The 26465-nt window shown below is 38.5% G+C and overlaps 1 protein-coding gene across 5 annotated transcripts in view; it reads left to right on the forward strand.

The window, feature by feature from the left end:
- The window catches only part of szt2 (SZT2 subunit of KICSTOR complex), a 179931-nt gene that overhangs the window by 147292 nt on the left and 6174 nt on the right, over positions 1-26465 (forward strand). For 3 of the 5 annotated variants that reach the window (XM_052011099.1, XM_052011100.1, XM_052011101.1), the window contains 8 exons: positions 2455-2538; positions 4508-4582; positions 7127-7192; positions 12674-12887; positions 13337-13520; positions 16475-16597; positions 22710-23196; positions 24295-24411. In XM_052011099.1, the coding sequence (XP_051867059.1) occupies positions 2455-2538; positions 4508-4582; positions 7127-7192; positions 12674-12887; positions 13337-13520; positions 16475-16597; positions 22710-23196; positions 24295-24411 (1350 nt within the window). The remainder of the gene's footprint in view (positions 1-2454; positions 2539-4507; positions 4583-7126; positions 7193-12673; positions 12888-13336; positions 13521-16474; positions 16598-22709; positions 23197-24294; positions 24412-26465) is intronic. The other 2 variants (XM_052011102.1, XM_052011103.1) reach the window with 1 other exon arrangement.

Here is a 26465-nt window from a genome sequence, read left to right on the forward strand (position 1 = left end):
CATTTTTAGGCTTCTTAAATTGCAATTTTATGACCCATGACTTTTCTGTATTATTGTCAAGACTTGATGACAACTGGGAGTCACAGCATGCCATCCTCCCACTGGCTTTTTAGACAAACTGGAGAGAATACTTGTATTGAAGCAAAAATAATATATGCAAATTAATGGGAAAGCTGACTGTAATTGAGGCGTTTGCATCACCTTAATAGTTCAAAAATGACTTTAAAAAAACAAAATGGCATAAAAAGTGACTCTTGCATTGCCAAGTCTCACTGCAGGTCAAGAAACAGGAAGATATTTAAGTATAAACTTAATTGTAGATCTCATTAGTAACATAATTAAAATGAATGATTTTGGTCCCTATTACAGATTGGAGCTTGCCAGGGAAATAATCGGCTGCCAGTGATACATTGCATGCACTTGCCATTGAGCCACTAGGGAAAGCACACTTTCGTGGCAATGGCCCAGAAACAGTTACTATCCAGACTCCATGCCAGCAGTGTAGCTCACACAAAGCTTTGCCATTTGCTACATGGAAATATGGTTAACCTGCACTGCAGGGATTGCACTGCCAGTGACATTCTGGGTCGCCTTGGCGTGGGTTTGGTCCAGTTTCCACCTATATCCCAAAGACCTGCAGCATGTTAGGTTATCTGGCTACTGTAAATTGCCCATAGTGTGTAAGTGAGTGGTAGAATCTGGTGAGAGGTGATGAGAATGTAGAGAGAATAAAAATAATAGGATTATTGAAGTATTAGGATTTATGGTCAGTGCAGACTCCATGGCTAGAGGGCTTGTTTCTGTGCCGTTTCTCTTTATGACTCTATGACTCAGATTTCCTGTTTTTACATAAATGTCACGATTGGCTCTGGTATCAGTCTTAGTGCTGCCGCATGTGCAATACGCAGGCGTTTTAAAATATCAGTCAACTTGACAGCATTCATCACTGTTTCCACTGAACAGCAGAAGGAGAGTGTACCTACTAATGTCACCAAATCTCCACATCTGGGATCCCTGTCACTTCTGCTATCCAACTTGATGCCATTTTCACCAGCATAGCTTTGGATGTGTGTAGCAGTGCTAGTGCATGAAATTATCATTGAAAAGCTACGGAGTACTATGCCTTGTTTTGAGCCAATGAGAACAAAGGAGATCTTTTTAACTACTCAGGAACGGTTCAGATTTTAGTTCAAAAGATATCTTTAAATAGAATTGGCATTGCAATGTGATGTAGATGTCCTTTCTATGTTTACTTAAATGCCTGTACAAGAATTAGTGAGGATGGGAATCAAGCATAAGAACTAAAAAGCACGCGAGAAGCCTGCACCCTTGTACTTAATTCCTCCTGAATCTTAGGACATTTGGTGAGGTCTCCTCCCAAGAACAAAGTGCTTGCAAGTTCTTGACTCTTCTCAGGTTCACATCTGTTTCCATGTATTATGTACCATCATTATCATTAAAGCAAAGTCATGATCAATGCAAATACTATCTATATATGTTGACTGTCAATTAAAATTGAACATCTTAAGGTCCGAAACTTGGCATCTTTCTGATAAGGGGGATACACAGATAGGACCCATTGCATTTAATTAAATGAGGTGTACATATCATCCCAGATTGTAAGGCAGAAAGGACAAATGAAATCTTGTCCAAAAGATTAAATCTGTTTATCATCCTATTCAAAACAAAATGTTATACTTAGTTTTTAAAATATACTTGAATTTTAAGAGAGAGATCTTTATTAGTCACATATACATCGAAACACACAGTGAAATACATCTTTTGCGTAGAGTATTCTTGGGGCAGCCCACAAGTGTTGCCACGCTTCTGGCACCAACATAGCATGCCCACAACTTCCTAACCCGTATGTCTTTGGAATGTGGGAGGAAACCGGAGCACCCGGAGGAAACTCACGCAGTCATGGGGAGAACGTACAAACTTCTTACAGACAGCGGCCAGAGTTGAACCCGGGTCGCTGGCGCTGTAATAGTGTTGCACTAAATGTTTTAGTGTTGCTATGTGGTCTTTAAATTGCATCACATACTCACAAAAGCATGTGATATTTCAGCATGGATACAGAAGCAAAAGTTAAGCCACTTACAATAACCACCTCCGAGGTAAACCTGAGGTTCTCTCCATGGATTACTATGTAAATCGTGCTTCTTGGTGACTGCATTGTTTGTTGTATATCTGAGTTACCTGAGTACTCAGATAGATTTAAGTTTTATCCAGTCTTACCAAGTTCGGTGATCTCTTTATTCCAACAACTGGAAAAAGAGGCTTTTTTTTTGTGGAGAGCACAGGTTTGTCACTGCAAAATCACTGACGTTCTTTCTGCCTCATTTTGGTCAAACTGATACTGTACAAAGCAGTTCCCTCCCTGGGCATGCTGCAAAAGATTATAATATGCACAGTAAATGAATCACTTGATTTATGTGTTGAAATCTTTTACAGAGCATGGATGGCTCCAGTGTAATAACCTATCATCTTCAAAGGGCTCTTCCAGGTGGAATAGTGCTCATGGAACTTGCTTTCCAGGTAAGAACAATGTGCTGTACTTGCAAAGGTGTCAGGCACCTTTCATATGATTTACAGTAGAAAAACTGTTTACTTTTGTGGAGGAGGGATGAATTTGATTTATTTACGAGAGAAAAAATGAGCATTGTGAATGGAAAGATTCAGAATGATCCAGTAAATGATGTTTGATCATGTAACTCATATGAGTGGGTGTAGACTCGGATATGTAGCCTACAGATGAAATGGATCAATTTAACATGTGCTGCCAATCTGCGATAGTTTATTATATTTCTTCATATGTGGGAATCAGCAGGAAAATTTTTCCTCCAAGTGACTCATTTAAGCTGGTTATCAAAAAAACTTGTCATTATAATTTTGTTTGTGTTGGTATAATAATGGCTTTTCCTTATCCTCAATCATACTTCGCACTTCCACATTTGAATTGGTTTACATTTTAATAGAGTTGAAAAGGTCACAAAGAGAGTCTTTATCAGAAATGCTTCCCCAGGTGCACAGAGATTTCCTATTTCAGAACCATCACAAAAGCTGAATGTCACAGACTATGATCACAGTGTTGATTGATTTTCAGGCATCCAGACTTGAATAAATGAAAACTTCCCCCAACTCAGCATCAGGAAGATTGAAGTTTTTATCTTTTCCACCTGCCACAAATACTTGTCCATGCCACTAATTTGATCCCTTTCTCTGGCTATGGTTTATGATGAACCAGACTGTTGAGAGCTTGGTGCTGTGAACTCCATTTCAACTTCTATGTCTTTTCCATCACAAAATGCCTGCAGCAATCTTTACCCCTTCTGGCAGGGATTGTAATGGAAGACCCAGGAATTAGCTAGGATCTTGGTACTGCTGCAATGTTCCAGGATCTCAGTGAAGTAATTCATGTAGTATTGTGGCATTCTGAAGTTTCAGTGAATCAGTCAGTGTGATGTGTTGGTATTCTCAGATCGTGATACTCGATATGGTATTAGAAATTCTGAATGCAAAGGCAGTATTCAGTGACTGTGTCGTATTGGGTTCCCAGCATAGCAGTTAGGTTAACCTAATGCTATTGTGAGTTCCTAATGCAATTATCAATGCATCAATAATTGACAGGCAAATCTGTGGTGTCTTTACTGGAAGTGATATCAGATATAATCATTACTTAGAAATGGTTGATGTTTCTCTCATGTTGATGTACTTGTTGTTGAGTTTTAGCAGAGTAAATTGTCAGTTTATATAACCAGAACATCATGGTTTTAAGTTCTCCTGGTAGGCTAATGTATCGCAGATAATTCAAGAAGTGCACTTGTAACAGATACATCTGTCAGGTCTTGGGTGAATCAAATGTTTTTGAGTGTTGCCCTGTATGGGATAATATAGTCAGCACATAGCAGTGCGATTGACACACAACACTAGATGGCAATAGTGCCCTTCTTTACTAGATTGCTTGAATTATTAAGTGATTAGAATATTTGTAATATTGCATCTTTTGAGTTTTTTAAGGACTCAAATAGAATGCCTGATACTCCATGAGGAATTTTAGGGGTTGCATTTATCTTCTGTCACTATTGTATTCTCCACTACTGTACCTACTTCCAGACATTCAGTCAGTTAATAGAACTGGATGTCGAAAAGTAAATACAGATGGTAACAGATAAGCCTGTGCATGTTTTGCACAAGGAAACAAAGATGAATTTATCTCCTTGTGTCTCATTAAATATACTTTAGAGCTCAGGTGACCTCTTGCAATGTGCACATCTTGGCAGGTTTGAACATCAAAGGATCCAAAGCTCACCTGGATCATATTTTCCTGCTATCTAAATCGCATTGTACAATAAATCAAACATTTTAAGTGTTAGGGACTCACAAGTAGAATGTATGACACTCCATGAGGAATTTTGTTTTAGGACCAGTGAATAAAATGCATTTAGGTCTTTATTCTCTGGGGGGAAAAAAAGTATATATTCATTCTACTTTTTCTGATTTCTAGGGCTGTTACTTCTGTGTGAAACAATATGCCCTTGAATGCTCCCGGATTCCAATGGGACAGTCTGTCAACTCCCAGGTAACTTCTAGTGAAATTGAAGATATATTTCTATACCTTATGGTCATATTAAATTTTAAAGTAAGATTAAACTAACCTAAGTTAATGAAGCTAAAAAAAAATCAAGGCTACACAGCATAACTCTTAACAGATGGCTGTCTGTTTATAAAACCTACTTTAGATTTTCTGTGAAAAATGTAAAGGCTGTTGCTTCCTGATTGCTTCATTTTAAAACAGCATCTTAACCAGACGTTGCTTGATTAAAAATTGTTAATACTGCTGAGCTAAATTAAATATGATGGATATGTGGATCAGGCAGTAAACTGGACAAGATTTGGAATCACCATGATGTAACTGAATGGAAGCATTGGATTTGAGGTGCTGTTTAGCGTCTCAAATCCAATGATTTTATTTGTTCCACATTTTATTTCTTAACTAGTACAGCTAATTGGAACATAGAAGCCTAAAAAAAACATTAAAAATAGCTAAGCATTCATGTAGTTTGATTCAAAAAGACGGGACTACCATTAAACCAGCATGATGGGGTTAAGTCAAGTAACTAAAGGAAAGTTTAACTAGCCATCAGATATCTGTTCCTTTCTTACCATAATAATGGATCAATTCAAAATAGCAATTTATCGCTTCGTATCAATTTGTATCACAGAAGTCAAACACCTTTTATGGGCAACAATTGTTTCACAGTCCATTTGATACCTTGGAATGCTATAAAACTACCTTAAATGGCTGACCCTGAGAATTTTTTGTGAGTAGCTACCCCTGTAAAATGACATACATGGTTCAATCTCCCTTGGCCATTTCATCCATGTCTCACCACTTGTTGAGAATATGTTGTGTAGATTTGATTTTTCTGAATGATTTGTTTTTAAGTTTGTGTTGTAGTAAGGAATCTGTTTAAAATGATGTTTGCATGTGTTTTTGTTATAAAAATAGAATTATCTGTCTATGTTTGTAAGTAATTTGTAATCTCCTCTTAGTCTATATGTTCAGTTGCTTAAAGCATTTGATTGAGGCATTGCCACTTAATAGGTGACCTTTAATTATAGAATCTGCTGTCCTTTGATAGAAGAATTTGTGTTTGGCCTTGTAAACAAAATCTGAAAGAATAAACCTACTATGGAAAATGCAATCAGAACAATTTCCTGTCAATCCCAAGTGACCAAAATGTAGAACTCGAGGGAAATTATGCAAGGTTTGAACCTTTATCTCAGTCAGGAGATTGTGTATGTAGCAGGTTTTCATGATGAATAGCTATTTACTTTCCTGCCATAGTTTGGGGAACCTAATTTGCTTTGATAGTGAGAATTTACTGGTATCACTTCATCTCCTTTGCATAAATGTTTTATCTCTATGAGAAGTACTAGAAGGACATGAGATAATCTCCTGGTTGAGCAACTTGGCTTGCAGCAAAACCTCTTGTCTTCTGAAAGTTGCAACTTATCTCTGGTTTAGCTTGCTCTTTAAATGTTTGAAGTGTTTGGAATCACAAGGAAATTCTTTGTAGTTTAATATCTTGCAAGCTCTTGAAACATTGAAGAATAAGGAATTCTCATACACTAATATAACTCCTATTTGGCCTTCTGTTGCAAAAACATATGGAACTTGCCATTACTTAAATATTAGTGATACCTTCTCAAAGAACATGGAAGGACAAACTCCAAGTACAAAGTTAATGGCAGGATTCTTGGTAGCGTGGAGGAGCAGAGGGATCTGGGGGTCCACATCCACAGATCCCTGAAAGTTGCCTCACAGGTGGATAGGGGTGTTAAGCTTATGGGGTGTTAGCTTTCATAAGTCGAGGGGTCGAGTTTAAGAGCCGTGAGGTAATGATGCAGCTCTATAAAACTCTGGTTAGACCACACTTGGAGTACTGTGTCCAGTTCTGGTCGCCTCCTTAGGCTTGAAGCCTTAGACAATAGATTGCTATGGTTTGGAGCTTGACAAGATGAGACAAAACTTTCCAAAGAAGGCACCTTTAGTCACACGTTAGTGGAGCTTTCACTGCAATAAATTAACAAAATGATACTAAAAACAAAATCACATCAGTTACCTTGTTCCTGAATCTCTGTGTCTTGGACAACTGAAGTTTCTTCATTGATCAATATGTTGGGGATTTAGTCTCAACTACAGAAATGCATCTGGAACCTATTTACGTGGTGCACATAGTGCATGCAGATAGACTGAGCGGTTTATTAAAGCAGTGGATGTCAATATGGTTGTATAAGCTGTGAACTGGGAACTAGAGGAAGCAGTATTTTACAAAGTTTTACAAAAGAGATGTCATTTTTCTTTTCTCATTTCTTAAGTGACCAATATTGCAGTTTCTGGAATTTGAAAAATGTGATTTGGTCTGTGTTGAGTTTAAAGTCTGAATACCATGTTTGATGGACCTTATGGGGGCGAGGGGGGAGGGGGGTGTTCTGTTATGTTTTATGATTAATCCTAGCCTATGGCAATGCCTCTCTTAAATGTACTGTACCTAGAATAGAAACTGCATGTATGTCTGTGTTGAGTGCCATATCCATCTCCATTCCTGTCTCCCATTAGGGCTCTCTAGTGTCCAAAGCTCGCATCAAGTGCCTTGCCGAAGTGAGTTCGGTCTCAGAGTCAGCGGTATGTCCCAAGCTCCAGAGGCCTTACTCTCATAAACTCTATCTTTCCCTATTGCACACTGACGTTCTTTTTGCTAGTCTTGCTCATTTTCTTCAGACTCTGACTATTAGTCATTCTAAAGGCATGTACAATGGTTTAGGTGGTACTGACATTATGCTCTTTTTCCAATTCTCAGATATTCATTTTGTGTTGCACTGTTCAGCTATTAGTTGCATCAGGGATTTGATTACTGAAAAATGGGGAGTATCCATCCTCACTGTTTCCTCCCCTCTGCAAATGCATGTTCTTCATTTGTACACCCTTCATATCCAAACTAAAATGCTGTCCTCATGCAAGGAGAAAAACAATTAGGATTGATGTCCCTTCAAGAAATGGTACATGCAGTGCTATTTACATTAGGTGATGAGTACAATAGCATCTTTCATACATTTGATACCTATAAGGGCAAAGCACACAACACACATGCTTCATAGAGCCATTGGTAATGAGTGAAAGAGGTAGGTTTTAAGGAAATTGAAAAATTTAATGAGTGAACTGCAGAGTATGGATTTACATGGCTGATTGGATGACTGCCAAAGTTGGGATGATTTAAAGTGGAATTGCATTTGAGGCTAAATTCAGAGAAATGAAGGGAGTCCCAAGCTGAATGTGGAGCTAAAGAAAATTAGAAATTTAACCATATGGATGAGATTCTTAAACTTGAGATGTTGTTAATCTGAGAACCAACATAGATCAGGGAACACAAGGATAATGGGCAAGTAGGACTATGTAGCTGTTAGGATATAGGCAGCAAAGTTTTTGCTTAGTTAATATTTATAGAGCTTGAGAATAGGAGGATGAAAAAGAGACCATAGGAATTATGACAGCTGGAGGTGACAAAGATGCAAATAAGCCTCTCATCAAAAGATGATCAAAAGTCGGTGATGGAGCCAGACCATCTTAATGGTGGAAACTGACAGGTCTTTGATATGGTTGACTCTTAAGGGACAATGAAGGATGGACAGTAAATGTTGGCAATGGCAGCAATGTCCACCTTCCCTAAACAAGTAAAAATACCAAGGAGCTGCTGGTGGCTGAGGCACAGGACAGGACTATGGTTAGCCAGACAGGAAGGTTTAGCTGTGGTAAGTTTTCTTTCTACAAAAAAGAGATTGGAGAACATGACGATAGGTGAAGGATAAAAATAATGTGGTTTCAACATTGCTTTAAACGAGCAACGATGGGGCCACATCAGGAGGAGCACCCAGGGTGGAAGAGGAAAGATTTTGTTAGGCTTATTCACTCAGAACAACTCCCATGTTTGTTGACATTTAACTAAAAACATGAAATGGAATTCCTAAAAGTGAAGGTAATGGAAGATATTATAGTCCCCGACACAGAACTGAGGAGTCATCTGAGACACATTTCATTGTTATACAGGAAAGCCTGTTGGCTGAAAAACATCCACTTACCTTCTAGAGGTGACCACTTCTCCAAATTCTGTGCAGTTTCTTTCCTCATTTAGCTTTAGTGACTAGTGCTTTCTTTTTTAGATGATCTGAGTCACAGTATAATTCCTTGCACAAAAATAGCTTGTACTTAATAAAATCATGGTTGCTGTATTGTTTCAAATACTAGCTAGTACAATGGATTTGAACATCCCTTGATATATCCAGAAGTCCCAATCTCCCACCCTTGCACTCAATTGGTCTAATAACAGTTGCCAGTACAATCTTCTGTTAATTCCCCCCTTACCTCAGCTTGTCTGGTTGCTTGTTCATTGTGGGATAGTAGCTAGAGCTGCCTCTGCTGAGAGTACGGGTACATTTCGGAGCATGATAGTTTCCAGTCAAGTGGATAGTAGCGAATCGCAGCAAAATGATAGCACTTTCTCCCCACTTTAAAATTTTTTTCTGGTCAGAGACTTTAGAGCGAGCTGTATAAACAGAAGGCTCCCTGAGAGAGCACATAGTCCACATAGAAGTGTGTAAGGACTGATCCAAATTTGAATATTTCCTACTCTATCTTGTTTGTAGAATTTTTTTCAATTTAACTGCATTTTCTCCCCAACTCTGCCTCTTCTTGTCCTTTCATTTTGTCTCTCCCTGGAACAAGACAGCAGGCTCTACAGTTGAACATCCTGACACCAGTTGTCTTCTCTGCTGCTTTCCTGACAGCCCATCAACTCAGCCTGCTTGCCCCTTTGGCACCTCTAGGGCCTTCTAAATTTCCCAAGACCAGAAGACTCTTCCTGCCCATCTCTAGACTATGCAGGAGAGCAGCACAGCAGCTGGAGCAGCCGTGAGCCCAACAGGAAAATCTCCATTTCTGTACAGGACTCTCTGAGGAGCTCAGAGCAGCAGAGAGGGGCAGCCCGGTGCATGGTCGGCATGGCAAAATTTAGACCTGCACTTCAGGCCTTCCATATGGATATGTGAGTAATTCCCAATAGAGGCATTGGCACTACCACAGCCACAAAAGATCTTCCCCAGTCGAACACAGAACGCAGAACAGTAACAGCACAAGAACAGGACCTTTGGCCACAATGTATGTGGCAACCGTGATACTAATCCCATCTGTTTGCACATGGTCAATATCCCCCCCCCCATTTGCTGCCTGTTCACGTGCCTGTCTGAATGTCTCTCAAAATTTGCTATTGCATATGCTTCCACCACTCCCCTGGCAGCACATTCCAAGCACCTACTACTTTCTCTGTAAATAAACTTGCCTCATAAATCTGATTTAAACGTCTCCCCTCTCACCTTAAAGCTATGTCCTCTAGTATTTGATATTTCCACCCTGGGAAATAGATTCTGACTATCTACCCTATCTATAGTAAAGAAAAATGAAAAAATACCATCCAACTTGTTTTACTTGATCATTTTTACAGTTAAGTATCTCAGACAACATCTCCAGTAATTCACAGAATATTGTGCCAACTACCCTTTGCAAGGACACGTCCTAATACAAACTTCTTGACCTAAGGGTCTAGGAATCCTGCTGCTTGAAATAAAGGAATAACAGCCAAGCTTGTGGCATTTTGATCATGGAGGTAGAAAGTTTCCATTTACATTCTCCGTACTTGCATGTGGACACCAATTTCTGTTTGAATGTTGAGTTTTCATTATCAGCACTTTGCATAAAAAAAGGAAAAGTAATTGGTTTGGAGAAATGTATGTACCAAAAGCTGTCAGTGCAACCAGATGGACATCTGTGGAGATGCTGGAAGAATCTAATGGTGCTACTGAAAATGTAAAATCACTGCGAAGTATTACTTCTGAAATGTGAGCACTAGAGGATGCTCAATGGGATTTCTTGGGCTATTCAGTATTGTGTTTAGTAGTGTTGTTTTTGTGAGACTTCTTAAAAGACAGCTGGCTTCCTATTATGGTGAGTAGACTACTCAACTGCTCATACTATTTGTAATTGACAACAGTATTGAGTAATTGGAGAAATGTAATGCTGTGTATCTATTCCAGCATGTTGTGTTAAATCAAAGGATTTCTTAATCCAGGGAGTTTTATTCTCAAGGTTACTAGTCCAATAGACTTTTGTCTTCTGAAAACACACAGATTTTAAAATAAAACTTAAAAGAACTGTTCTCAATTCCCCTGAAATGCAGATGACTCTGATTTCTATTTAATATGACTTAACATGGCAAAGTGTAACAAGAGATTATTTTAAAATTAAAGATGAGAGCTTCAGACATAACATTGTGAATTAAGGAGGACTTTTTGTTCTTTAAGAATTAAAGTAATAAAAATGAAATGAAGCTGCATTTTATCATTCCTGGTTATAAAGACTGCAGGCAGACTTGCTGCAAGACTCATCATTCCATAGCTTTGAGTGGGTGTAACATACTCCAAATTGGTACAAAATGAGCTGCTTCACCTTCCTCTGATTCAGATTAACCATTTTGTGGTACCACACTTTCCTCTTCCTCTTATTTCTATAAATTTACCAAAACATTTGCAGTTATGACTTTCCTTGTCCACTGGTAATGTAGCTCTGATCTGTTTTTTTTTCCTTTCACAGCAGTGAAGAAAGGGTGAATCAGACAGAGATATTTTATCATATTCATTTTCTGCACAGCTGAGACAAGTGCCCCTGCTTAAATGGGTATCCCTCAGTTAGGCTGATTATCTGGGGGGATGCCAAGCACTTCTGATCACCCTTTACAGTTTTAACCTTTTATTCTTAGAGATGGACACTTCTAAGAGCATCCTATAAACTATAGCCTCAAAATAACAAGGCTGCAAAGCTTTTTAAATCAAATGGCATAATGTGGATAAAACTGAGGCTGGAGTTAAGTGACAGTGTATGTTTAATATTCTACATTGTGATTGATTTGTTTGGGCACCTAATCTGTTCTAACTCGAAGATAGATCGCTGAGTTAGAGGAGAGATCTAATCAAAGACTTTAAAATCACAGTAAGTGTTGGGATATGAAGGAATGTTGTTACTTACCTCCACAAGTCAACCACTAAATACTATGAGATGAAATTTAATATTTTCCAAATTAAAACCTATTAATGATTTGAACCGATTGCGAGGCATTTGTAAAGAAAATCTTGGCTCTTTTTTACTGTTTAAACCAATAGGGAAACAATAATGATCATTGTAAGACTGGAATGGACTGAATAAATTTTCTACGGTTACATAGCTCAATTATCATTTTTTCTAATAGCAGCCTTTAGTTTTAAGATCGGTTGGGAATCCAGATGTTTTTGCTTGATTCACATATAGTTCGATGTTGAACTGGGGAAAATAGGAATTTTTCCCATTCACAGATTATACTAATAAAAAATGTCAAAGTCTTGGGGTATTTAGTTCAAGTCTCGGTTTTACAGAGGAGGGTAGGTTTTCTCAAGAGCTCCAAGATTGTAAGTTCTCTACTCTTCTGTCTTTTTCAAGTGTATCAGTTTTGTTTTCAATTGTGCTTTCACTTTCCTTGATCCAAAAAAATAATAATAAAGCTTAGAATATATTAAAGATACCTGAAATCTTAAGAAATCAGAATAGTCATCAGCAACAAAATTAAATATTTTATCAATGGAATCAGGTGATTATTCTCAATGCTCTAATTATAAACACAAAGACTGTGATGGACGTGTTGCATTCTGCCATGAACTTTCTTAAAACCAATGGCTGGTTCTTTATTAAAATATACCATTCAAATTCTTGGATCTTTTACATCTTTATAGTATCAGAATTAATATTATCTCTTCTTTCATGGGATGTAGTTATGGGTTGAGCAGTTAATTTGAAGCTCGGGATTCCATCCATGATAATTGAACGATGGAATTGAAAATGACATGGGCTGTCTTCATTTTACATTATTACAATGTTCAATCATTTTAACATTACACTTATAGTACAATTTGACAAAATTAAAACATTTGTTTAAGTAAAGGGAGATTTACATGAACCCAGTAGGAACAAGCCATTGCCATGGGAATGGGGAATGTAATCCATAGTTACCTGTTGTCTCTATCTTGGCAGCTTTCAATGTTGTTCACAGAGGAGTGTGACAAGGTGCGGGATCTAATGCACGTTCACTCCTTCAGTTATGATTTCCACCTGCGGATCATTCACCAATATCTGGTTGGCCGTCAGATGACTCTGAGACAGGGGTACCACCTCACTAGCTTCCTAGAAGATTTTATCTGTCACCATCCAGATATTCCAAAATATGGAAGAAATCACATCTTTGAAGGTAGGAAATATAATTAAAATGTTAAGAGCATGTATGTTAAGAGGAATTAAAAGAGCCTGATTCGCAACCTTATGGTCTATACGTGATTGTTGGGTACTAGTTATCAGATTTTTGGTTTAAAATTATAATTCTTATACTCCACTCGTATGGGAATCAATTTCTCACATTTAAAATACAGTTCTGCCAATTATAGATTGTGAATAGATAGTTTGCAGTAACTGCAATACGACTAAGGAAGACAACACTATGAATGCATCAGCTGTACAAATGAGCTCTTTATATCATTTGTAGCATGAGGATTTGGGGGATGGAGGAAGAAAGCCAAATAAAAAGTATTACATCACTGATGTTGGAAAAGTTGAGAAAATACCTGACATAAAATACTTAAACAGAAATATGTCAATTGATTTCTAATTTCTTGATCTGGTTTTAAAATCCTGTTTTTTTAGGGACTATAGCCCTCTCCACAAACATGACAACAGCTCATCAACTCTATAACTATATCACTGATCATGCCAGTACATATGGAATGAAACCACTCCGCATGTCAAGAACAACAATGAGTATGGATGGTAGAAAGGGGACCCAGAATACAGAACTGCATGAATATGCATTAGTGGCCCTCTGGAATAGGTAAATGGAAAAGAATTTCCTGTAAACTGTTCTGTTAGAATGTATTTCTTCTGTTTGTATAGCTGCCTTTAATTACTATATTAATTGAAGTTTAGCTCCTTTCCATAGAACTTGACTTGTACATCATCAGTACTTTCACTGGGAATTTGCCTCTTGAACCAAAAGAACATCTTGCACTTGTATAATGTCTTTAATATAATAGCACTGAAGGTGATATTTAAGAGCACAATTTGCATTGTAGGGTGTTAGAGGACAAGTGACCAAAGCCAAGTTTAAAGAATATTTAAAGAGGAAAGAAAGACTGAGGCTAAGCGTGTTTCCAGAACTGAAGACATAACCAATGATGAAATGATGCAAATCGGAAATTGTCAGAAGATAAGAATTAGAGTACATTTATCTTGGAGTGCTCTTGGGCTGGAGCTGCTTAGACACTGGTGAGAATGAGAAAGAAAGATGGGTCTTTTAAAGTTAAGGTTTTGTAGTACAAATGCCAAGTTAGGTCAGAGAGAGCTCTCCTTTCCCACTTCCATCGCCCATTGCCCACACACCCATCCACCCGGGTTTCTTCTCCCTTGGCTTACCCTCCCTATCCCTCCCCCATTTGGTTCCATCTGCCCATCATCCCTCCCTTATGTAGTTCCACTTACCACCTCCTAGCCTCTGTCTCTACCTCCCCCTCCCTCCCTTGGATCCAATTGCCCATGTTTTTTTTCCTTATCCGTTACCACCTCTCATCCACTAGCTTGTCTCTTAACTCTGCTCATTACCCCCTACCTCATCTGGTTCCACCTGTCACCTACCAGCCCGTCTTATCCCTCCCTTTCATCTCTGTGCTGGCTATCTACCCTCCACACTCTCAGTCCTGATGCAGGAACATGACCCGAAATGTCAATTATCCCATTGCGTCCAGAGATGCTGCTTAACCTGCTCAGTTCTTCCAGCAATTTGTCTTTTACTCCAGATATTTCATCAACTGCAGTTGTAAAGGAAAGTGTTGTAAGAAGGGAGTGGTTGGTGGGAACAGAAGAGTGAAACAGGAGTCACGAAGGGAACAGTCCCTGTGAAATGTTGAAAGGGGAGCCGAGGGGAAGTGTGTCTGGTGGTGGAATCTCTTTTGAAGGTAGCGGAAATTGCAGAGAACGATCTGTTGAATGCAGAGACTGTTGGGGGGGGGGGGGGGGTATAAGGCGAGGACTAGTGTATCCTTCTTCTGGAGACACGAGTAGCAAAGAAAAGATGAGCTGCTGGAGGAACTCAGCAGGTCAGCAGCAACTGTAGAGGGAAAGGGACAGTCAGCGTTTTGGGTGTATGTATTTCATTAAGTATATTTGCTACAGTAGTTTAATATTACGTGTTGGGACTTTTGTTTCATCACAGTACAAATTCAAGTCAAAGCAACGTAGAAATAGTGCTGAAACATTCATGTCTCTGGAGACTGGGAACAGTACCAAGACATTGGTCTAGAAGTGGTAACATGCCAAAAGACATGATCTAAAGTGGTGCCAGATGGTGGGGTGTTCAGGATAATGCTCTGGCAGCAATTATTATATTGCCCACACAGTCCACAGCATTATTTGCAGTATGATAAGCCTTTCGAGAGTGAATGAGAACAAATCATGTTAGAATATAAGGAACAGAAACCAGTAATTTGTCCCAACTGGCACACTGGCATTTATTTTACACTCAAATCTTCTGTCAACTTTCATCCAAATCGATATCCCTCTCCCTCATAAGCTACTCAGTGAACAGTAGGGCTCTGGTGGGGGGGGGGGGGGGGGGGTGGGGTGTGGTTAAACAGAGAGACCTAGGAGTACAAGTGCATAGTTCCCTGAAAGTGGTGTCACAGGTAGACAAGGTGGTAAAGAGGAATTTTGGCATGCTGACCTTCATCGGTCAGGTCATTGAGTGTAGGAGCTAGGATGTTATGTTGCAGTTGTGCAAGACATTGGCGAGGTATTGTGTACAGTTTTGGATACACTGCTATCGGAAAGAAATTAAGCTGGAAAAAGTACAGAGAAGATCTATGAGAATGTTGCCAGGACTCAAGGGCCTGAGTTATAGGGAGACGTTGAGCAGGCTAGGACTTTATTCCTTGGAGGTTAGGAGACAAGGATGACTGAGAGGTGTATAAAATCATGAGGTGCATAGATAAGGAGAATGCAGACAGTTTTTCTCCCAGGCAAAGGGAATCAAAAATTAGAAGGCAAAGGTTTAAAGTGAGAATGGAAAGATTTAAAAGGCCCCTGAGGGGCGGCAACTTCACACAGAGGGTGGTTCATATATGGAAGGAGCTGCCAGAGAATGTGGTTAAGGCCAGTTCAATAACAACATTTAAAAGACATTTGGACAGGTACATGGATAAGAAAGGTTTAGGATATGGGCCAAATGCGGGCAAATGGGACTAGCTTAGACGGGCATCTTGGTCTGCATGGATGTTGGGCCGAAGGGTCTGTTTCCATGCTGTATTACTACTCTATTTCAAATGAGAGTGATCTATACGTACCAATATAGAAGTCATCCTGGGAAACAAACAGGTCCCATTTTTACAGACAGCCATTCGTTGATTTTGTTCGTAAGTTAGAAAATACACAAAAATCATTCACTATGGTAAGCGTACCTCCACAATGTGACATCAAGATCTCATGACACTGATAAGAAAGACCAATTATCTTTAGTCAACAAGACCAAAAGTGGAGAAAAAGAGAGAAAACTAGTTCTGCCATTCACAGGAATGAACATATGTACGTATATTGGACTTCTGAATTTAATAATATTATGGGAGCTCGTTTGTATGTAGGGATGTCCACAAGTTTGTAACCTGAGGGCGGCCTGTATATCAAATTGTCAGTTTTCATTAGTGATTACGATTACATTGGTGATTGTATTAGTTTAGAAAAAGAATGCAGCATTTTTGGTGTTTCTGAAATCAGTGACAGGAATTTGACTTTTTGCAGATCTGGATCGTACAAAGATTCTGAAGGAATCCGACATCACGATGAGTTTGACGTATCCCTGTTAGTGTGCCATAGTGCAGGACCTTTTGAAGAACAGCCAGAAACAGAACGCAACATGCTACGGTGAGATACCCCTTACTAATTTTGATTCATTCAGATGGCAATATTTTGGAACTTTGAATAAAGAAAGCACTTTGTTTCTCTTCATCACATAAGTATCTTTTTTTTATTCAAAGTTCTTTCCTCTTTTGTGAAGTGTGGAGCAGTCTCAGCACCTAATAATGCTACTGCATAAGCATGCTAAAAGTTATGGATCTCTGCTGAGTTTGTGTGTTTCAACAGGGAATTGGATAGGCACTTAAAAGTAGACAATTTGCAGAAATATGGGGGCATGGTGGGTCAGTAGAACTGATGGTGAGCCATCATGGGGTGAATTACCTCCTGAGGTGCAGTTATAATTCGGATATTCATGTTTAATATTACAACCATATAAAATAGGGGCAGGAGCATGCCAATCGAACCCTCAAGCTTGCTATGCTATTTAATAAGATCGTGTCTGATCTGACTATGATCTCAGCTCTGCATTCCTGTCTACCTGTGGTAATTTTTCACCCACTTCCTTATCTGCCTCCACCATAAAGATATTCAAAGACTCTTCTTCCCCTGCCCTTTGAGGGAAAGAGCTCCAGTGAATCATGAGCTCCTGAGGGGAAAATAAATGTCACTTCATCTCTGTATTAAATGGCCAACTCCACCTGATGAGACTCTCAGGAACTTGTGTTTCAATCAAGTTCTCTCTACCTCTTTTAAACTCCAGTGGGAACAAACCTGTCTTGTTCAATCCTTCCTCATACGACAATGCCCACATTCCAGGTTGAGCCCAGATGAAGGGTCTCGACCCGAAACGTCAACTATCTGTTTCCCACTGCAGATACTACCTGACCCAGTGAGTTCCTCCCTCCAGCATCTTGTTTGTTGCTCCACATTCTAGCATCTGCAGTCTCTTGTGTCTTCCAGGTACTAGTCGAGTAAATCTCTGAATTGCTTCTAACAAATGAACATTCTTCCTTTAAATAAGGAAACCAATACAGTACACAGCACTCCAAATGTAGTTTCACTAATGCCCTCTATAACTGATGCATGATCTCTACTTCTGTATTCAGTTCCCCTAGCAATAAATTATATCATTTAATTAGGTTTCCCACTTGCATTTCATGAATTATGCACAAGGAGAATTGGGTTCCTGTGCATCCCAGAGTGCCGCAATCTCTCATTTGGATGATTTTTTAATTTTTCCTGCCAAAATAGATATTTTCATATTTTTGCACATTTTACTCCGTATGCTAGATCTTTGCCCCCTCTCTAAATCTAATTACATTCCTTTGTATATCCCTCTTCACAACTTACTTTATTACCTTCCTTTGTGTCAATAACATATTTAGCACCCATACCTTTGGTTTTCATCTAAGTCATTTGTATACTTGGATGAAGGGACTAAGGGTCTGGTATGTGGGAGGAGATCCCTGCGGGTGCTCCCATTTTCTCCCGATTTCCAAAGACATGCAGATTGGTAAGTTAATTGGATACTGTAAATTTCGCTTCATGTGTGGGTGAGTGGTAGAATCTGGGACAGTAGATGAGAATGACGGCAGAATTAAAAATGGAATGAATATGGAATTACTGCAAATGGGTAGTTGATGGTCAGCTCACACTCAGTGGACTGAAGGGTCTGTTTCTGTGTTGTGTATCTCTATAGCTCTGAGATAAATCAAACAAAAATTAAGGCTTCAGCACCAATCCCTGTAGCACATCATTCATTGCATCTTGCCTACCAGAAAAAGGCCCATTTATTCCTATTAGCCAGCCAATCTGCTATCTAACTGATTAAACGAATGCCATCATTTTAAAGAAAGGCAGGAAAATAGATTTAGAGGCCCCATGTTGCTCTTTGTAATTAGAATATTTTAATCTGATTTTGTAAGAATATGACACCTCCGTGAAGGTGGGTGTGAAAGCCAGAGGAAGTGGTTGAGGCAGGAACAGTAGTATCATTTAAGAAGCACTTGTTGGATAGGTACATAGAGGGACAGGACTTTGGGAGACTTGGGCTGAACCAAGAAATTGGGACTAGCTGGGTGGGCACCGTGGTCAGAAGGGCCTCCATGCTGTATTGCTCTATGACTCTATGAAGGTTCTCTGGAATACACCACATTCATCTGCTATCCACACTGATATGTTAGTTCCTTCACCCAGAATATTTCTTTTCCCCAGTGACTTTATAAGGAACACCTTATCAGATGCCTTCTGGAAATCTAAGTATAGTGCATCCAGTTTAGTACTGGTAGTAGTTGTGGAATCTTGCATACATTTTCAATTGAGTGAACCTAATGTGATAACGCTGCACTCTGTGATAATAAGCTATCAGTATGCTGGACAATAATATGATCCTTTTTATGGCCTGGCTTTTGTCACTCTTTAGCATTTATTCTACCTAAATTTTGACACTATCTTGGTGTGAAATTGCTTATTATCTTCAAATAAGGTATGAGTTACTATCGTAATTGAAACATGTATGATTGTTTACCTAAATGGTGATTTCAAGAACTTTATTCTCTGATACAAGATTCAATTAATTATAGAAAATTTAATCTAATCTTTCCAAAATATATCTTCCTCTGACTTGCTTGTTTCTTCACAAATCTAATTAGCGAGTACAGACCTATTTGACATAATCCTTGGATACAAGTAAGACTACTTGGTAATTATGCTTTTGGTCGATTTGTCTATAAATTGTAATTGAAGTCATTTCTGAATGGGATATGGTTCATCAGGCAACAGAGCTGTGGCTGAATCTGATCACAGTATTAAGCTCCATTAACTGCCTTGTAGTATGGTCAATATCAGAAGTGGGGTATTTAAAAAAATTGAGAACACTTTTTTGCAAACCATACACAAACAGCAGTTATTAGGGTCGAACGTGTTGGGGTTGAGGATGTAAAGAAAACCGAAGGAAGATAGGTTGCTGAGCTGTGGCACTAGATTAGATAATGCATGCACCTTACAATATCAGTTGTTTATATTCTGCTTGAAAAAAGGATGTAATTAAAAATTTAATAAAGAACTTGCATAGGCTTATAATTTTTCAGGCATTGTAAACAAACATTGATAAATGTAAAGTATGATGCATGGGTTATAAATGTGGGTCAATAGTGTGGGACATTGAATTTGGGAAACTTAAGAACTTGTGACTAATAGAAGATATGTTAGGTAAAGTAATTCGGAAAGTTAATAGAATATTGAGATTATATGGCTGAAACAGCAGAATACTTGTTTACAGAAGCTATTTGATGGTTTATAATACAGTGGTGAGCACATAGTTCAAACCATATATGTACTAAATGTCATTCAAAGTGTTCCAGTGAAGATTAGCAACACTGCTCCCAAATATAAGAAGCTATTAGGGCACTTAATCATAGTTATTTACTTAACTGATTAAACACATGCTATCATTTGAAAGGAAGGCTGGAAAATGGGTTCAGAGGCCCTACATTGCTCTTTGTACAAAGAATGTTTTAATTTGGTTTTGTAAGAATGTGGCACCTCATTAAAAGGATTTCTGGAACACACCACAATCACTGATATTCCCCTTGTTTCACCTTATCCATTCTACCAGTTACAACTACAAAAACTCCCATCAAATTTGTCAAAGTGATTTCTTTTTCCTAAATCCATTTTGTCTCCGCCCATCCCTCTCATTATTCACTAAATGCCCTATTACCATTTCCTTAATTTATAAACTGTAGGTAACTGCTTTGTGGTGCCCTGTTTTCCTCACTCCCTCAATTGCTCAACTGTGTAGTTACTTTTGTCTTTTCCAATTTGTTAGAGCCATTCTAGAGTCTGGACTTTTATTGTGACAACCAGTGCATCCACTGTTTCCATAACCAGCTCTATCAAAATACTGATGTGCAGATCATCAGGATCTGGGAATTCATCAACTTTCAGTCCCATTAATCAGTTCCTTATACAGTCTAGACCTGTAGATCTCCATTATTTTCAGGATATGTTTTGTGTCCTCGATGAAGACAGACAAAATATTTAATTTACTTGCCGTGACCCTGTTGCCCAAGTCGATTTCTCCTGTCTCAGAATGTAAGCTATTGCTAAACTTTCCTTGTATATCTATCGAAGCATTTACAATCATTTAAGTTTCTTGCTCGAACACTCTCATATTTTCCTTCTCCTTATTTTTGGTCCTCCTTTGCTGAATTCTGAATTTTCCCAATCTTCATGCTTGTAGCTCTTTTTGACAACATTATAAGCCTTTTCCTTGGATCTGAATAGTATTTCTAACCTCCTTTGCTCGTCATGGTTGGACCATTTTTCTCATTAGGTTTTTATGCCTCAAAAGTATAAAAATAGCAGTTCTATAATCATTTAAACCTTATTCAGTCATAAAATTTGTAAATTTGAATGTACTCTGACTGAGCATCCACAGCCCTCTTGAGGTATAGCATTTCTGCGCTATAATGATTGAACATTTATCCTGAGTCTGTGGCCTTGGGTTTAGACTTGTCAGCCAAAGGAAACAATCGATCAGCTTCTACTTTGTCAGTCCTTTTCATGTATTTGGATATTTTAATTGTATTTCTACAGTTAATGTCATGGTTACCTTGTTTAAGATTGGAGCAATTGGGATGATCCAGTCCACAGAGCCAAGGTTCAAATATAGGGTGTACTGGTATAGATCATGTGTGCAATCAGTTGGAATGTCCACGACATTTTCTGCACAAAATTGACATGATAATGATGGCTGGTGTGTGATATACAGAGATACACTTCTGTATTTTCAATGGAATAAAAGATCTATGGGGTGTTATACAGTGGATAGTATAATTTGAATTAAAGGTGCTTGAGCAATTAAAATAGTAGGCAAAGAGTTTCATATGGATTCATTTTTAATATTTTCCACACAGCTTTCAGGCTTTTTGGTGAGGTGGACGTTCACTGCTTTTGCGCATTGATTATTTTGATACCAATGTTAGAAGACAAATGCCAATGTTCCAGTCTTTCGTTTCCAACATAAAGTATATTGATAGTGAGCAACCACCATCAAAGCACAGCCTGCAGAAAATTTTGGAGTTTGGTTTTATAGCTTTCCCTGATGAGATGATTTTAATAGAAAACATTGGTATTGGTTTATTATCGTCATTTGTACCAAGGTACAGTGAAAAACTTGTCTTGCAAACCGATTGTACAGGGCAATTCATTACGCAGTGCAGTTACATTGAGTTAGTACAGAGTGCATAGATGTAGTACAGGTAAAAACAATTTCAGTACAGAATAAATTGTCACAGCTACAGAGAGAGTGCAGTGCAAGGTCACAACAAGGTAGATTGTGAGGTCATAGTCCATTCATTGTATAAGGGAACCATTCAATAGTCTTATCACAGTGGGGTAGAAGTTGTCCTTAAGTCTGGTGGTACGTGCCCTCAGGCTCCTGTATCTTCTACCTGATGGAAGAGGAGAGAAGAGAGAATGTCCTGGGTGGGTGGGGTCTTTGATTATGCTGGCTGCTTTGCCAAGGCAGCGAGAGGTAAAGGCAGTCCTAGGAGGGGAGGCTGGTGTCTGTGATGCACTGGGCTGTGTCCACAACTCTGCAGTTTCTTGCAGTCCTGGGCAGAGCAGTTGCCATACCAAGCCGTGATACATTCAGTAGGTCAGACAGCATCTGTGGAAAGAGAAATGGTCAATGCTTCATGTCCTAGACCCTTCAGGACTGAGACTATTTTTAATTATTAGAGAACTAGTAATAAAAAAAAATTCAATGTACACAGCTTACTTCCATTATTTTTCATCTCGTGTCATCAAGGTGAAACCTTTTCATCTCCTTATTGGCATTATTTCATATTCCTGCATTCCCAGTTATTTTTATAATCATAATTTTTTTCTGCTTCATTGATGACTCAAGCCTGTCCTTTATTACAAATTCTAAAATCCTTGAGTCCTATCCAAGACGTACGTATATTTCTCTGTTCACCAATGACAGGCCATGAAGAATACGGTAACATAAACCACGTGCTATTAAGCTTCATGCTATTAAGCTACATGAAATTAAGCTTCAATCCACCTTGAAAATAAATGCATTGTCTGGTCATTCACTGAATTACACCTGCCTAAAAGATTGAAAATTGCAAGCCATTTAAAATAAACCAAGGTTTTATTTTTTTTTAAGGTTACGTTTCTACGTGATAATGACAAGCTGCAGGGAACTCTTCCCAAGGTTAACTGCTGACATGCGACGTTTTAAGAAATTGCCTAGAACTCGTAGGGATTCTTTGGACTTTGCTAGAGATTCCCCATTGTTGGAAAAATCTGATCCGGAACGGAGGGAGTTGGATCCAGATGGGTGGGATGAGACAAGCGATTCCAGTGAGTTTTACTCCCATGGGAAACAATTGAAGATGGCTCCAGAGCTGTTCTACTCCTCCCCACTCTTCCCTTTACTGACATCTGAGGTAGCAAGCGCTCAAGAACAGATTGCAGTGATGGTTCAACAAGCAAAGTCCCATTGTCGTCGTGATGTTCTCTGGCAGCGTCTCTTTCTGGGAGAGCATCTATCTTCGGACAAACACAAAATGAGCAAGCTGTCCTTCGCTGAGCTGGAAGAGTTACTTGGTGCTGTGTATAGCAAATCCATTTCTGAGATTGACCCACAGCTGGTGAGAGAATATTTTGTAGTTAACAGTAAAGTTGAATGGTTATTTTCAATATTATATATGGTCCCCATCTTTTGGTGACTCAGACACTTTCTCCTGAATATCCTGACTTATTCATTGACACGTGTAGTGGAATTTTATAGTTTCACTTATGTGCCCAAAAGTGATATTAGTCCACTGGTGTGATGGGGACTGGCTACAGGAGATGCAATGCACTGGAATCAAATATTTGCCTGCATGTTAATAGTGATCTATCTGAGCCACCAAAGATCCCTGGAGACTTGATACTTTGAAGTCATTTCTTATGTTTTCATAATTTATACTGATAAAGTGGCCCCCTTGCTGAAGGTTCTATGGGGCTGAAGATCATTAAGTTAGGCAGATTGTTTGTGTGATATTACATAGTGAGAAATATTTTATGTTTAAAATTCTCCTCAAAGTCATTTGTTTGCATCATCAAATATGGCACTTTGTAGAGTGAGATACACCACAGTTAAAGTCGTTTTATTGATTGACATTTCTCATTATATTGAGATTAAATATAATTATAGTTAGGATGTATGAAAGATGTGAAGGTAGTAATGCACAATGTTAAACTGTTGTTGTGTTGAGGCGAAGCTTTTGAACTACATGTATATACCTTTTTCAAAGTCTAATTTATATTCTGAGAAGTGCAGCAAGAAGATTAGCTTCTTCTCCAGTCATTGAGAAAGCTATCCGATATCGGAACATTGTCATAAATCATGTCATCGTCAAAAATGAGGAATGTAAGTGTTGAGGAATGAGCACTTTTACACTCCTCAGCAGGCAGTCTGGAATACAGCAGCTGAACAGCAGGGCTTTGACTAATCTGCTTCAGCAGTATGCCTTAATTTCATCTCCAACACCAACTTCATTCTCAGAGTAATCTTTTTTTTTCTGTAGATTCGGTTTTCATTACTTCACAGAAAAGCAATATTATATACAAAGGAAACAAAACAGTATTGTCACTCTTAAAGCGTGTATTTTTAATGGGACAATTCAATTCCCCTTTTCCCACTTCTGTAATTGTTCTTTCTACCCCCTTACCTCTTTGCATTTATCATTACTCTTTTGTTTCAGGATTGCTTCCTATCGATGAGCACCAGCTGGTATCAGAGTTTGATCAAGGTTTTGTTAAACCGTTTCTCTCAGAGTTGTCGACACTTTGTAGATGCAGAAAGAGGAATCCAATATTTGGTATGTTAAAACCTAGCATCTGACAGATTTGTATCTATTTGTTGTGTTAAGCTGAAGGATGGCATAATGGCACAGCTAGAAGAGCTGCTGCCTCACATTTCCGGCAGCCTGGGTACAATCCTGGCCTCCAGTGCTGTCTTGGTGGACTTTGCATGTTCTCGCAATGACTGCATGGGTTTTTCCCCAGGTGCTCCGGTTTCTTCGTGCGTTCTAAAATGCGTAGGTTGATAGGTTAAATGGCTGTCAAGTTGTCCTTAGAATCTGGGGGTGGGAGTTGATGGGAATGTGAGGAGAATAAAATGAAGTAGGTTAGCATCAGTGTAAAACAAAATATATAGGTACTTAATGGTTGGTATTGACTTTGTAAGTTGAAGGGCCTACTTTTGTGCTGTATCTCTGACTCTGAGAGTATGTTACTGAAAATGAACTTTTCAATCATCAGAAAATAATGCTAACGAATTACTTATTAAAACTAGTAATCTAATAGATTTATGTTTGCTTATGGATAATTTATCTTCTGTGCATCAGTGAAGAAAAAGATGATTGATTCACCCAAATTGCATTTTTATTATACAGCACATGCTGATATTATTTTAAAGTTGAACTCTGATTTTATGTGAGATGCCTAAATCAGTTATCACGATGAAGATGATTAAATAACTTGAGAGAAAATGAGCCCAGATAGTTTTAGCTACAGCGAGGGCTACAGATGCTGTCTGGGGGTGTGGGCATTGTCCAGTACTCCCAGCAATATAGCTTTGGTTAGGAAGTTGGAGAAATGGGATGGTGGCTAAGATCTAGCAGAAACAGGTGGGTACTCTGCTCGAATTAGGGACATGTCAGTAGTATGTGGATTGGCAGTTATGTGAGTAGGGTTCTGGATTGTGACAATACTGAAGGTCAGAGAATAATGACAGATACTTCTATTGTGGAGGTTATTTGCAAAACTTCGACTCTTTCTTTTGATGTATAACTACCAAATGTAAGGCCCTTTTTTTCCTGAGGAAAATTTAAATAGTTACTCCATTCTATATTCTGCACTTATAGAAGGAATCTCCTTAGTGAAGGAATTTACTCCTACATTGCTGTGACCCTAATACGAGTTGAGGTTTAGACATACCCTGAGTCAGAAATAATTGAAAAGCTCTTTTTCAAAGCAACATTTCAATATTGTATGTTTCATTAATAAACAGAAGTACCCATGGCTCAATACAAAGGTCAAAAGTTACTGAAATACCGCTAATCTTTTGGCTTTACACCAACTTTACAATCAAGGAGAGCTCTCCATCTTTAATAATGCCGCAGGGTCCCATTTGGGATTGTACTCCTCCATTATTAATGTGTTATAGCAATAATAGCATTATAAATCATTAAACAACACAAGGTTACAAGGTTATTGCTGAGAAGGAGACCATTGATATCTGTATCAATATGAGATTTTGTCAAAGCAATCTAAAACTTATCTCATTCTGCTGCCTTTTCCCTTGGTTGCCCTGATTCCTCTGTCTCAAATTTTCATCTAGTTGTCTTTCAAAAGATGCAATGGTCTCTGCCTCAAATACTTCCTGTGCAAAAGCATGCTCCGACAACTGTTCCTTCATTCTTAGTGAAAATTTAAAATTATTCATCTCTCAAAACTGGTTCTCTAACCAGAGAAAACCAGTCTATTACAAGTTAGACTTTCTGGGGCAATGAAAATAATACAAAGCACGATTCTGCTAATCTCTTCTCATAACTATAGCTTCCCATCCCTGGTGAATCTATATTGAACATGATTACTCTTAATACCCTTTTTACGTAATTTAATTCTTTTTTTTCTTGCACATTATGTTCATAATAATGCTCTTGTCATTTTTTTTTGTGACTTTACTTAACCAGACAGAGAATTTCAGTGACTTAGTTACTTGAATCCTTAAGTCCCTCTTCAGTGGTATACATCAACATCTTTCCATTGGCTACATACAGTCAATCATTGATTTACACGGTTTTTTTTGCACAATTTCAGTTATGATGTTCACCAAGATGGATATATGGTCTAGTATCAGCTGTCACCT

The sequence above is a fragment of the Pristis pectinata genome, chromosome 3 (assembly GCF_009764475.1).
Source record: "Pristis pectinata isolate sPriPec2 chromosome 3, sPriPec2.1.pri, whole genome shotgun sequence".
NCBI classification, from domain to species: domain Eukaryota; kingdom Metazoa; phylum Chordata; class Chondrichthyes; order Rhinopristiformes; family Pristidae; genus Pristis; species Pristis pectinata.